The 14,064-nt window shown below is 44.6% G+C and overlaps 1 protein-coding gene across 4 annotated transcripts; it reads right to left on the reverse strand.

Moving 5' to 3' along the window:
* Window positions 1–126: 126 nt before the first annotated feature.
* Window positions 127–12,532, reverse strand: LOC103058447 (zinc finger and SCAN domain-containing protein 16-like). Of its 4 annotated transcripts, XM_088142633.1 has the most exons (6): window positions 12,394–12,532; window positions 9,491–10,431; window positions 7,575–7,695; window positions 3,564–3,872; window positions 3,395–3,479; window positions 127–1,820 (listed from the first exon to the last, which is right to left on the reverse strand). In XM_088142633.1, exons 2-6 carry the CDS (start codon window positions 10,301–10,303, stop codon window positions 1,805–1,807), a joined length of 1,344 nt encoding a protein of 447 aa, XP_087998759.1. In that variant the 5' UTR covers window positions 10,304–10,431; window positions 12,394–12,532; the 3' UTR covers window positions 127–1,804. The 4 variants fall into 4 exon arrangements, with proteins under 4 accessions (XP_087998759.1, XP_087998756.1, XP_087998757.1 ...); XM_088142630.1 differs by having other exon boundaries at window positions 3,395–3,872; XM_088142631.1 differs by lacking the exon at window positions 12,394–12,532 and adding an exon at window positions 11,825–12,377 and having other exon boundaries at window positions 3,395–3,872.
* Between the last annotated feature and the right edge of the window lie 1,532 nt (window positions 12,533–14,064).

Genomic DNA, 14,064 nt, shown 5'->3' on the forward strand with positions numbered 1-14,064 from the left:
CAACTCATTTTTGGGTTGGCATTAACCAAATACTGTATTGCAAATGAGAGGACTGAGTGGATAGTAGCTTGCTTAAAGCCTCTAAGTAAATTCATGAATGGGATTAAAAATCCATCAGATGAACAATCAAGGTAGAATTATGTTTTTAATGAAGTTAACTGACAGGAGTCTTTGTTGATTATGATGGTGTATAAAATAAATAAACTTGAAAGTCTGTATTATAAAGGTAGCAGTTGTTATCTCATATATGCTAAAAAAAGGCAGCCATAAAAACTGAAGACTATATAAAAGACCATTCCTAGAAAATAAATATTCCCCACATAATGGCCACATGATCAAGCCATCAGATTTGAAATTACTCCAGATTTAATCTGTTGTGCACTGTTTTGAAAAAAGTTCCAGCTTTGAAGAAAAGTCAAATGTTTCCTCTCATGCAAAATATATGTACTTTTGCTAGAACAGGATTATGAGAGGCTTGAAAAGCCAAAATGATTAGTTGACAATTTATTAAAACAGGTGTCTGTCTCAGTGAAAATTAATTTATGAATTCTGTAGTCAAAAGCCTATAAGCAATTTTTAGACTGTTTGGAAAAAAGGGAAATAAATTATTATGTAAACAAATGCTGCACTGGTTTTCCACTGTACAGAATTAAAAATGAAACATTAAATAGCCAAGTCAGTTTCACTTCACATTATTCCAGCATGGCCAGTTGTGAGGAATGCTGGAAGCTGTTGTTCAGCAGCCATGGGGGGGGGGCACAGCTTCCCTAACTCTGCAGTAAAAGCGTGATCACTGCCAAGGACTTGCCACAGAGCAATATAAAATCCATCACAGCAAGCACAACCTACAACGAGACCACTTTGCTTCCTGTTTTCCCATCTGGCCTTTGCTCCCCAAATTGCATTGCCAAATGTTCAACTATCACTATACCTGCGTCTGAGCAGGTTGAGGTGCAAAAGGATTGAAGTCTCCACGATGGGAATACATTCCGGGTATAAATTTGCATTTAAGAGCACACCAGGTCAGTGCTTCTTGGTCAATTTTCAGTCTTGCCTCCAGCTTAAAACCTGGCATTTCTTTTATCCTGAGTTAATGGTTAGTATTCCGTTTCCACTGAGCTCCATCACTTCACAGGTTAAATCTGTGGACTGCCTCCCAAGACAGTTGGCAGGTATCATTTTGCCAGCCTGCTTCCTTACTGGAAGATGTTTTGCCCTTCAAGTCCTACTTCCTTAATGAGCATCATTTGCTTCAGGCATGGATACAGCAAAGCAGGGAAAGGATTTTTCTGATTTCACAGGGCTTCAGCTGATACAAAAATACTGAATCGCCTGATCAAAATTAGCAATTTTCCCAGGAGCATCCACTTGTCTGTACTCAGGACTGTATCACTGCCATGATGAAATATTAACTTCTATCCAGCAAGCAGTCCAAATAATACAAAATAAACAGGAATTCAATCTCCTCACTCCCATTCTGGATCAAGTACAATGTGGATGAATACTCTTCTGACTTGGATGGTCTCTTAGTTTTATTATCTTCACTGAATGGCATAAGTATGTACAGATTTCCTTCTGCACCCCTAACAGAGTGGATGCCCCTGAGAGCTGTGTGTCCTCAGACACATTTTGATCATATTCAAGATGTGAACAAACAGCAAATAGTCACTAATCCATACCACACCTACAACTTTGTCTGGATTCCAAGCCTTGCAGGACACAAACAGAGCTACCTTTTTCCCCTTCACACAGGGCTTCCCCATTCTCAATCTGTTGCACAAACCAGAAGCTGTAGACACTTTTGTCAAGATCTTCCTTGGCTGCAAGCAAAGTAGAGGACAGATGATCAGAATAAGAAGAAAATCAAGACCTGCCCTCTTTCAATTGGGCCATAATTTAGGCTGAAATTGAACAGCCTTCAACTTTTAGAAGAGGATTGAAGAAGACATTCATAAAAAAAATGATCCAGTCCCTTAGAATGAAACTGAAAAATCTGCTTGCACATCATTCACCCATATACATTCCGAACTACTACTGTAGTACAGTACACAGAACCCAGTCTGGTCCGATAAGCAGAAACTCTGCAAGCTCGTTTGTTCTCCGATTCTTTTAAACTAGAGATGCCGGGGCTTGAAACTAGGACACAGAAGTCTTTTTAGAAGGAAAAACAAAACCCACTTGCTGTGCTTTCACAATACATTTAATACAGACTGCCACTAACCTAATAAAAGTACTTTATAGATGGATCTGGTAGCATACAATCATGCTAACTGGGTCTAATGCCACTGTTGGGGGGAATGTGAAATCCCTATCCTCCTTTTCTGGTTCTGCTTGGCATCCATGAGTCCTTGCAAGTAGAAAGACCTCGTAAGGCTTCACTTCATCAATGGACCCTTCTCCATTAGCTAACCAGGCAGGAGGTGGATATGGTGGCTGAGACACAGCAGCCAATCCTTTCTTTAAGAAGACAAGTGCCAGACTTCAGCAGCAAGTTTTATAATGAGTTGCCTTGTATTTCCAGCTGCTTTTCATCACATCTTGTTTCCTTGGAGGATTAACTGGTCAATGGAGGGCTATTAGCCCAGTTGGTGGTCTGTGTTTGCTGACTTTCTGGCCAGAGTGGGGGGGACGTATTTTGCCTAACAACTGACTTAGGGTACTTTGGAGTTAGAATGGTTCCTCTCCTGAACCTGAATTGGCTGAATTTCTGGGGTTTGTCTAATATGTTGTACCCAAAAAGGACCCAGATAAGTGTGTTAATACAATCATAGCCCCTGTGTTCAATGATGCTGATTTCTGGATAAGCATGCAAAAAGACACACAAGTAAGACTTACTGACTATAGAAGAATTTACCTCCACCTTCTTTAATCAGACAACAGCCCTCATCTCTCTTTTGGCTTCTTAAAACAGGAGCAGGAATCCTGTAGCCCTCCAGATGTGGCTGATTTCAACTACCAGCATCCCTCACCATTGGCAATGTTAGCTAGGCTGTGCTGGAACCACAGTTTGGGAAATTCTCAAGGGCCCCATATTCCCCACCTGTCCTACAATTTCATCAGACATTTATTTCAATTTCAGGCCATCAGGAACTTTGTAGCTCCAATGAAATTGTCTTTTCTCCAACCCAATTAGTACGCCCTACCTCCTTTCTTCTGCAATCTGAACCTTTATTATGACCCCCTAAGCAGCAAGTGTCAATACAGATTTATGAGGCCTTGCTCCTCCTGCCCACATTTCCTTTCAACTTGCACATCTATTATTTATTTCTTAGTTTTAGGTACTGCTTTTCCCCCAAGAGCGCAAGCTGGCTTACGTGGGGATCTCCTTTCCTTTTAATTTAATGAACTGTGAGTCTCCCAACAACTCAACAAAGAGAAGCAGAGGGGTACCTACCATGAGTGGCGTCTCTGGTGATTCACAACATGCGAACGCCGCGTGAACCTCTTTCCGCAGTACGTGCACTGGTGAGGCTTCTCTCCTGAATGAATGAGGAGATGTTTCGTGAGGGTTGTGTTCCGGTTGAAGCTATTCCCACATTCTGGGCATTGATACGGTTTCTCACCCGTATGGATCCTTTCATGCCTGATGAGATCCCACTTTTTCCGAAACCTTTTCCCACATTCCTTACATAGATGTCGTTTTGTTTCGGGGTCGGTAGGGACTCCCCCAAACACTTCGTCCTTAATCATCCTTGCAGAAAGGCTGCCTTTCTGTTGCCTTTCTGAATCACACTTGCTCACATGCGATCTTCTGGGGCTGCTTTTTGGGAAAAGAACCTCTCCAAATTCTCCTGGAGACCTCCATCCTCGTTCCTCTGTCTCCATCTCTCCTTGGTGCACATCCTTAGCCCCTATTCTGGCAAAACTGCCTTCTGATTGGAGAAAGACAAGTGATAGAAAAGACCAAAATTTTATAGCTCGGTTATGATAGGTAGTATGGGGAAAAAAGGTCTCTGGCTGAGACATGGAGAACTGCCACCATCCAGAGGTACGAACTCACCCCTGTGGTTCACACACTGAACTAAGACATAACATGGTTATCTGGTTTTGGCTTAGCATGTTTGGTGACTGGGGTTGGCAAATATAGGTTGTGGCTTAGCATCATACGTGAATCCAGACAGGGCATGTCTTAGCACACTGTAGAAAATTGGCCACAATAGGGCCTGATATAGTTTTCTCTTTTTCTTGCTCAGAGAATAAGCAAGGATGTCTCTGTATTTTCTGATCCCTTAAAAAAATACTGTATTCTGATTGTCTCTTATTTGACGAATGCTTTCTCACAGCCAACTATTTTGAATGTGGATGAATGATTTTTCTGGAAGCCTTATATTTATATTTCATTTATACTACTGAGTTCAAATACTGACTACGGAGAGTTTTGTGCCATTACCACCCCTGAGAAATTGCAGGAATGCTTTCTCAGCTGTTTATGTACAAATAGATTGAAGATCTTCACTTACAAAAATTATGATAATAAAAATTATGATTATAATAAAAGCATTATACAGTCAGGTCCAGAAATATTGGGACATCGACACAATTCTAACTCTTTGGCTCTATACACCACCACAATGGATTTGGAATGAAACAAACACAATGTGCCTTAACTGCAGACTGTCAGCTTTAATTTGAGGGTATGTACATCCAACTCAGGTGAACGGTGTAGGAATTACAACAGTTTGCATATGTGCCTCCCACTTGTTAAGGGACCAGAAGTAATGGGACAATTGGCTTCTCAGCTGTTCCATGGCCAGGCGTGTGATATTCCCTCAGTACCCCAATTACAATGTGCAGATAAAAGGCCCAGAGTTCATTTCAAGTGTGCTATGTGCATTTGGAATCTGTTGCTGTCAACTCTCAAGATGAGATCCAAAGAGCTGTCACTATCAGTGAAGCAAGCCATCATTAGGCTGAAGAAACAAAACAAACCCATCAGAGAGATACCAAGAACATTAGGCGTGGCCAAAACAACTGTTTGGAACATTCTCAAAAAGAAGGAATGCACCGGTGAGCTCAGCAACATCAAAAGACCCGGGAGACAACGGAAAACAACTGTGGTGGATGACCAAAGAATTCGTTCCCTGGTGAAGAAAACACCCTTCACAACAGTTGGCCAGATCAAGAACACTCTCCAGGAGGTAGGTGTATGTGTGTCAAAGTCAACAATCAAAAGAAGACTTCACCAGAGTGAATACAGAGGATTCACCACAAGATGTAAACCATTGGTGAGCCTCAAAAACAGGAAGGCCAGATTAGAGTTTGCCAAACGACATCTAAAAAAGCCTTCACAGTTCTGGAACAACATCCTATGGACAGATGAGACCAAGATCAACTTGTACCAGAGTGATGGGAAGAGAAGAGTATGGAGAAGGAAAGGAACTGCTCATGATCCTAAGCATACCACCTCATCAGTGAAGCATGGTGGTGGTAGTGTCATGGCGTGCGCATGTATGGCTGCCAATGGAACTGGTTCTCTTGTATTTATTGATGATGTGACTGCTGACAAAAGCAGCAGGATGAATTCTGCAGTGTTTCGGGCAATATTATCTGCTCACATTCAGCCAAATGCTGCAGAACTCATTGGACGGCGCTTCACAGTACAGATGGACAATGACCCAAAGCATTCTGCAAAAGCAACCAAAGAGTTTTTGAAGGGACAGAAGTGGAATGTTATGCAATGGCCAAGTCAATCACCTGACCTGAATCCCATTGAGCATGCATTTCACTTGCTGAAGACAAAACTGAAGGGAAAATGCCCCAAGAACAAGCAGGAACTGAAGACAGTTGCAATAGAGGCCTGGCAGAGCATCACCTGGGATGAAACCCAGCGTCTGGTGATGTCTATGCGTTCCAGGCTTCAGGCTGTGATTGACTGCAATGGATTTGCAACCAAGTATTAAAAAGGGAAAGTTTGATTTATGATTATTATTCTGTCCCATTACTTTTGGTCCCCTAACAAGTGGGAGGCACATATGCAAACTGTTGCAATTCCTATACCGTTCACCTGAGTTGGATGTACATACCCTCAAATTAAAGCTGACAGTCTGCAGTTAAAGCACATTGTGTTTGTTTCATTCCAAATCCATTGTGGTGGTGTATAGAGCCAAAGATGTTAGAATTGTGTCGATGTCCCAATATTTCTGGACCTGACTGTATCTGTATAATATTGTTTAGTTAATCAGCATTATGTACATTATCCTGGCAGAGGATATGATTTCTAAAATAAGTCGTGGCCACAATGTTAAACTCAGCATACTGGGGACTCGGCTTAGTTGTGCATATAAAATAATTTCAAAAGGTAAAGGCACCACTTATCAGTTTAAGCTGCTTCACATTCTACACTGGGATGTCAAACTTAAAAATGGTTTGAAGGTCCATATTCTTCATCCATTTTTTATATCCAATTTGTCCTCTTTCAAAACCAAGACATCTTTTCTTCATCTCTGGTATAATGTTTATGCTTAACGTTCATTGCTTCCATTCCACTGCCTTACCTTCAACATTTCTACTGCCGTTCACCCTGCTAATCTGGAGAGGATGGGAAACACAGTCCCAATTCTACACCTCGAGATTGCTTGTTTCTTACTGGGGTTGAATGTCCCAAAACATATCTGGAAATCTTAAGAGCAAGGTAAATTACCCCATCTTGAGCCCTTTGGGTGTTTTGGATTAGAGAAGACCAGGTAGAAGAAGTTAAAGGAAGAAATCACGGGAAGACTTTTCTTTAATATTCCCCATGTAATTTCTTCCTTTAATTGCTCTTCCTTCTTGCTTAATACTAGCAGTCAACCACCTTATTCCTTAAAAGCAAGGTTACATTTTACATTTTTTGTAGGGTAAAGTCACATACATATATTAGGTCATATTGCTGGGTACATTCCTTTTCTCAGAAGGTTTAAGAGCAGATATTCATCCAGGATCCTAGTTAACAGAGGGGTTAATAGAGTCCTATAACCCAGACTGTAATGCTGTACAGCAAAACTCACATAACAGAAAAGAACAGCAGCAAATCCTTTCTTTCTGAAGAACCTTCTTTATTATGATTAGTTTGCAAACAATCCTCTTTTTTATAGTAAGTCGAAGGAAGCTAATTATATTTACGTCAGTTATTTACAAAATCTCTGAATAATCAGATTGAATGTCCTGTCTTGGTAAACCAGCGGAAGGCTACTTTAAGTGACATGAAATTCGTTTCCTCTTATCTTAGAAGTATGTATTAAAATGCATAGGGGTTTTTTTTTGGTAATGTCTCCAATATTTGGAAGCTATAAAGATATCAAGAACTGTGGATTTTGGAGGCATGGGAAAATCACAGAACACTACCTGACTTGCAGCAATGGGTTGCTGAAATGTGTTGCTTGTCAGCCTTTTTTTTCCCCCCCAACAAAGGGGCAGTTAAGAATTTTGAGTAATATGGTCAAATCTTTTTGGAATTGTTCTTTCATAACTTAATTTCCAGGGCTTCCCCTGTTTTTTTTTTTTTAAATGATCATCGCTGAGATTACATTATGTGGTTAACACTGTTGAATATATATAGTTTTTCTTCTGATAGTTTGATAAAATAAAATAATTACCTTGAGAAATACTATTTTCATTGTCAACCTGTTTGTTCTCTTTGTGGAGCTGTTTTGCTTCGGACTGGGCCTGATCTACAGTGGAAGAATTAACTATCACCATCTCAATTGGTACTGTTACCTGAGACAAAGGTAAAGAGACATGGTTAGAATAGCTAATCTGAGGATAGGATATATGTTAAAATTGTGGGCATCTGTGCTGGATGCAACGGGTAGGGCTTTGAAACTGATGCTGAGTGCAGAACCTGTCATACAGCACTCAGCTCTGTTTTTAAAAGTTAAGTTTCTAGTCTCTATGGGTGCACAAAGAGAAGTGTTATCTGTACAAGCATAAAAAGCTTAAAACTAGACAGAGGAGAGGGGATACGCAGCACTGTATGTGATTAATAGGTTTCTCAACAGTCAAAATAAATAAATAGTGACTGCTGTGATTCCAATGGCAATAACAAACACTGCAATCACATCGAACGATGCAGATGGAGTTTGCTGATCAGTTCCTCCCATAGCCTACCCAACACAGCTCATTTACACACGGCAACAATGCACATACTTACAATTTTAGTCGAGAGTCACCAGCATATATTTCCATGCTAGTTTGTTCAGTATCTCCCAGCCAATCATAACTGATTACAAACAGGATAGCAGTTAATTTTAAATTTTGGTTTGCCCTTCCCACTTGCTTGATACATGCTGCTTTTTGAGATGGGTAGGCAATTTTCTTTATTATCTGTATGCATATAGGTAAGTACATGTGTATCCATGTGGGTGTGTATAGTGTTTTTCAGAACAGTCTTATAAAAGACAGTAATTTATTATGCACCTTTTGCAATATTGATGGTTTTGGGGTGTATTTTATTGCCTAATTTTTTAGTAGCTTATAAAGGCTGAAGTAATACCCATCTTCTTCATATACAGTGGTACCTTGGTTTACGAACTTAATTCGTTCCGTGACTCTGGTCGCACCCCGAATTGGTCGCAACCCGAAGCAAATTTCCCCATAAGGTTCAATGTAATTACCGTTAATCCGTTCTGGCGTGGAGGACAGGGAGGCGGCTATTGCTTGGAGGGAGAGTCCCCCTCCCTACGACCACGTGTCAGGGCGGAAAATGGCCGCGGACCACGTGTCAGGGCGGAAAATGGCCGCGGACCACGTGTCAGGGCGGAAAATGGCCGCGGACCACGTGTCAGGGGCGGAAAATGGCCACGGACCACGTGTCAGGGGCGGAAAATGGCCGCGGACCACGTGTCAGGGGCGGAAAAATGGCCGCGGACCACGTGTCAGGGGCGGAAAAATGGCCGCGGACCACGTGTCAGGGGCGGAAAAATGGCCGCGGACCACGTGTCGGGCGGAAAATGGCCGCGGACCACGTGTCAGGGGCGGAAAATGGCCGCGGACCACGTGTCAGGGGCGGAAAATGGCCGCGGACCACGTGTCAGGGGCGGAAAATGGCCGCGGACCACGTGTCAGGGGCGGAAAATGGCCGCGGACCACGTGTCAGGGGCGGAAAATGGCCGCGGACCATGTGTCAGGGGCGGAAAAATGGCCGCGGACCGTATCACGGGAGGGAAAATGGACGCGTATCCTGTTCATACCCCGAGGCGGAGTTCGCAAACCGAAGCAAAATTTTACAGCCAGAGCTGGTCATAACCCGAAAAGTTCGTTAACAGAAGCGTTCGTAACCCGAGGTTCCACTGTATATATAAAAAGTCTCCTATGAGTTGAGCTTGACGTCTGGTGACTTCATGAAGTTTTCTTGGCAAAAGAACGGAAGTGTCTCTCACTGCCATTTTCCGGGCTGTTTTTCTGACTTACAGCCCTGAGCTTTCTTGATCTCCCATGGCAGCAAAACATGCTTTCCTGTTTGCATATCCTGGAGGGCCCTCCACCCTCCCCAGAAAAATCAGCCATTCCTCACCTGTTGGGCCCACTTCTCAGTCTCCTGCTGCTCCTGCAGGTACTCCTCGGCCAATGCCACTGCTCGATCGCACGTCTCTGGGCCACGCTCCCTAATCCAGTCTTGCATTTCCTGTGGAAGGATGACAAGGAACTGCTCCAAGATGAGCAGATCCAGGATTTGCTCCTTGCTCTGGCTTTCAGGCTTTAGCCAGTGGTGGCAAAGCTCCTGCAGTTGCTGGCATGCCATCCGGGGCCCCTCGGCATCCCGGTAGCAGAAATGCCTAAAACGCTGGCGGTGCGCCTCCATGGCGAGGTAGTCATCCAGCCTCAGAATAGCCACCTTCACCTTCCCATAATCAGCTTTGTCTTTTGGATCCAGGCTGAAATAGGCCTGCTGAGCTTGTCCGCTAAGGACCGGCACAAGGCGAGTCACCCACTCTTCCCGTGGCCACTGGGAAGCATCAGCGACACGCTCAAAGGTGGCCAGGTAGGCCTCGGTGCTGCCCCCTTGAGTCAAAGGAGGCAACTGCAGGCTGTCCCAGACCGGAGTGGTGAAGGGAGCCGGCATCACCTCTAACACCCTTTGCCACTGGCACTCCCAGCTCTGCGCTGGCTCCTCCGCCAGCTCCTGCTTCACCCTAGACGCCACTCTTGTGAAATCCTCACTGGCTGCAGACGGAATGGTGGCAGGGCATTTTCCCTCTCCTTCTTTTGCACTGCCACCTGCTTGGCAGGGAGCTTCCATTTTCACTGGGACCTGCAATGGGCATCTCACATCCTCTATCTCTTTTGAAGGAGCAGCCATGTTGTTTGTGTGTTGCTGTGCAGCCATTTTGTGACCCAAGGAGCTGCCAAGGGAGCAGCTGTCTCTCTGCTGCAGCCTCTCTCAAAGCACTCTGGAGCCAGACCTCAGCAGGGGCTAGTGAAATCTGTAGTAAGGCAGGCAGCGTGGGCATACTCCTGTCAGAAAAATGGAAGACTGACAGTTTTCCTAAAGGCAGTCTTTTAAAGTAACGTTATTTTCAGTTTATGCCACCAAATTTCCTTGTTTACCGTTGTTTTTTTTTAAAGTTTGCATTATAGATTTTATGTAATGCTTTGCCTTCAACATTCTGTTCATAACTTCTTTTTTATTTTTAAATGTCACTAGATGGTATTTGGTAAGATTTATTCCCAATCATCTCTAAGGTAGAATTTTTCAGCCGCCATCCCTATCATGTTGGTTAGAAAAGACTTTGCTGGGGGATAACCATAAACACTGACAAATCTATATAGCCTTTTAATTATTCTCAGTATGGTAACCATCCATCTAAGTTATTTATCAGATACAATCCCTTAGGTGCTTTGGCTACATAGTAAGAACATTTAAATAAAACTACAGCTAGGTGGAAGAATGCTTTTATCTGTTATCTTTTTAGCAGCACAAAGACACAAATGAGGCTTAAAACTGGGGCAAAACATGCAAAAGAATGAGCTGTGAATGAGAGAGGAGAACAAACAGTATTATTGTAAACAGGTCTCATTCTTAAAAATGCAAATCAAGATCTAGGGCACCAGGGAAAATGCTGCTGGTTTTCTATTCGCAGGGGAGCAGTCTCTTCTATTACCTTATTCTGCTCCCTATTTATTCCTTTTCATCTTTTTTTTTTTGATCAACAATCCATGTAGAGGTTATTGGTAAAGAATGAGGTCAGTTCCCTGCCCCAAGGCTCTTACAATCTAAAAATAGAAAGGAGGGAAAGCACTAGGAAAAGAAACAGAACAAGAGAACACAAGAAATAATATAAAGTCATTTCAAATGCATTTAACTGATCATAGTTACAAGAGACAGGGGATTAGGGCCCTGTCCCAAAGCTTTTGAGAAAGAGCTGAAGAAAGTAAGTATTCTGGCATGCAGATCCAGTTACGAGGCAGAAGGGGTGAAAGCATCTGAAACAGCTGAGAGGAATAACACAAGACAAGAACATCTTGAGGGAGATGAAAGGAGTAATCCTGACAACCGAAGATTACATTACTAAATAATAATAATAAACCACCACACCCTCTTTTCCATGCAGCACTGAACAAATGAAGGAAAGGGCTGCCACACAATTTTCAGGGCAACAAAATCCACGAGGAGAGCTGAAAAAATAAATTCGGGGCTCGTGAAGGTATCAGTAGGTTATCACGACCAACTGGAATTGCCAGCTACCATTAGCCCCAGGCTGGCCAACGAAGCGGGCCAAGATCCCTGTCCCGCATCTCCCTCTGCTGCGGCCGCGACCCTTTCAGCAGGCAGTCATGGGAGGAGAGGGGTTAAATAGTGAATACTCCCCCCGCCCCCCATATCAGTGGAAGGGCCCTGCTGGCTCACCTTTCGCTTTCATGCAGCCTGCCTCGCGCTTCCCTCCCGCCGCCGAGCGCAGCGGAAGAACGGACTGCACCACTTCAAGGACATGAATGGGGAAGCGCACCCTTTCTAATGAGCAAGCCCGCCAGCCTCCCTGCAAGCAGAAGACTAACCCGGCAAGGAGAGGAAGCGAGGGAGAACCCTTTATTTCCGGCCGGGGCGATGCTCGGCTCGCAAGGAGCTTCTTTGGGCTGATTTTCAAAGGAAATGCAACCCAGCATCTCCGCCTGCCTGCTCGCGGGGCACGGCTTTTTCGGCCGCCTCAACGCTAGCCTGAATCAGCCCAGGAAGACCGCAGTCTTCGCGCACGTCCTCCCAAGGGGTGGAAGGAAATGCGTGCATTGACCAGGACAAGGCAACTTCACGCGGGCCCGCTCTGCCCAAAAAAGGTGACCCTCCCGCGATCCAAAAAAGCCTCTCGAGCCCAGGGACCACGTGGCCGTTGCAGGGAGGCAGCGCAGGGCGCCTTCCTGCTTTCTCCAGCCCCCTTCGCCCTCGGCCATCGTCCCCCTTCCTCCCCGCCCGGAACTCACCGCTGCGCAGCCCCCCTCGAGGAAAAAAAAGGGGATCAGATGGAAGGCCACGTTCCATTTCTTTCCATCTTTGGACGGAACGGGAAAACGCGGTCGCATCTTGCATCCCCTCCTTTTGGACGGCGCTCGAGCCACTCTAGGAGCCTGGCTGTGGCGTTTATTTTTTTAACTCTTTCGGGGTCGCAATAGACCGTGTAAACCAGTGTTTTTCAAACCTTGGCCGCTTTAAGACGTGTGGACTTCAACTCCCAGAATTCCTCAGCCAGCTTGCTGGCTGGGGAATTCTGGGAGTTGAAGTCCACACGTCTTAAAGCGGCCAAGGTTTGAAAAACGCTGGTGTAAACCTTCAGGAAGGGTCTGGCCAAAGCAACCAAGGTTTTCATGACTCAGTAACTTAATGATTTAAGAAACGTAGGACAGTGCGAGTGAGGTGTTCCCTGCCTGGCACCTTCAAGATGTGCTGGACTATAACGCCCAGCCTGGAGGACTTGCTATGGTCCAACAGGCTGGGGGAAGATGGCCATTAACAGGTGAGCATCTTCTTGATCAGATGCAGATTTATGCCATCATATGTTTCTTGGGCTCTTCCTCACGGCAGCCTTAATCTGCTTGTCTGCAGTGCTAAACTAGCTGGGAATGAACCTAAGAAACCGCTGTTTGGATTTTGATCTGTTCTTCCGCAGAGGCAACGATGCTAGCCGGGTCTTCTTTCCATATGGCATTTATCGGGGGCCCGGTTGGTGGGTCCCTCTGCTTCTTTTCTCCCACACCCCCTTGCTGGAAGAGCAAGCCCTTGTTGTGTTCCTTTGGGTGGATGTTCAAGGCCGTGGGGTTTCCACGACTCCCCCCCAGCTTGAGACTTTTGAACTTGTCTGTCCCATCCAGCACATCCCAGATGAGCATTTCACTGGTGCGCCGGGGAGACTTTGACCAGAGTTGCACGCAGGGCTGGATTAAGGCCAACTAATGCCCTAAGCACAGCCGAGAGTGGTGCCCCTCGACAGAAGCACAGCTCTTATGCCATGAGACAGAAACCTATCTGACGACACCTCCAAACCAAACTTTTAAATTTTAATCACTCACCATGCCAAAAAAAAGTTTTATTTACAGTGCAGGTTAAAGTTGAACATGGCAGATAAGGACAATTACAAAAGAATTGACTAAAGTCTAGTGTGATGGTGAAAGAGTTATGGGCGTGATAGGTAGGGGAAAAAACTGTGGTGCCCCCCTTCTGTTGGTACCCTAGGCACATGCTTATTCGCTTAACGGTTAATCCAGGGCTGGTTGTGCTGGTCCACTGATCCACCCAAAGTGTATTTGGGTCCACCATTGTATATGGCTATTTGGGGAAAGAAGCTTACCAGTCTTACAGAAAACAGCTTTGTAGCTGTGAGGGCAAGATATGGAATAATAGTACCGGAAGCAGATTCCAATCAAATGTTAACATTATTGAGTTTACGTCCCTGGTTCCAGCTTCCGACTCAGGGCAGGGATCCATTTTAAAGCACCCTTGATCCATGGCTGGTTTCTGGCCTCCATTTGAACAGACCCTACTGATTCATACGGTAAGGAAAAACTGTGATCGTGGAATTAATATTCCAGAGCCTGGACAGCCATCTCTATGAGATTTTTTTCCTCCTAATGTGGATTCCTGCACCGAGCAGAGGTTTG

This window comes from Python bivittatus, unplaced genomic scaffold (genome assembly GCF_059951505.1).
Source record: "Python bivittatus isolate LINGU-HERP-01145 unplaced genomic scaffold, Pbiv_v1 ctg000440_np1212, whole genome shotgun sequence".
Lineage (NCBI taxonomy): Eukaryota > Metazoa > Chordata > Lepidosauria > Squamata > Pythonidae > Python > Python bivittatus.

What these genes read in the sequence shown, in the direction of transcription:
- LOC103058447 (XM_088142630.1), bottom strand. Translation starts at nt 10,303, where the DNA reads ATGGCTGCACAGCAACACACAAACAACATGGCTGCTCCTTCAAAAGAG. An exon ending in CTGAGAAGTGGGCCCAACAG is followed by an intron (nt 7,696 to 9,490) that starts GTGAGGAATGGC and finishes CCTTTGTCTCAG; the next exon opens with GTAACAGTACCAATTGAGAT. An exon ending in TGAAAATAGTATTTCTCAAG is followed by an intron (nt 3,873 to 7,574) that starts GTAATTATTTTA and finishes TTCTCCAATCAG; the next exon opens with AAGGCAGTTTTGCCAGAATA.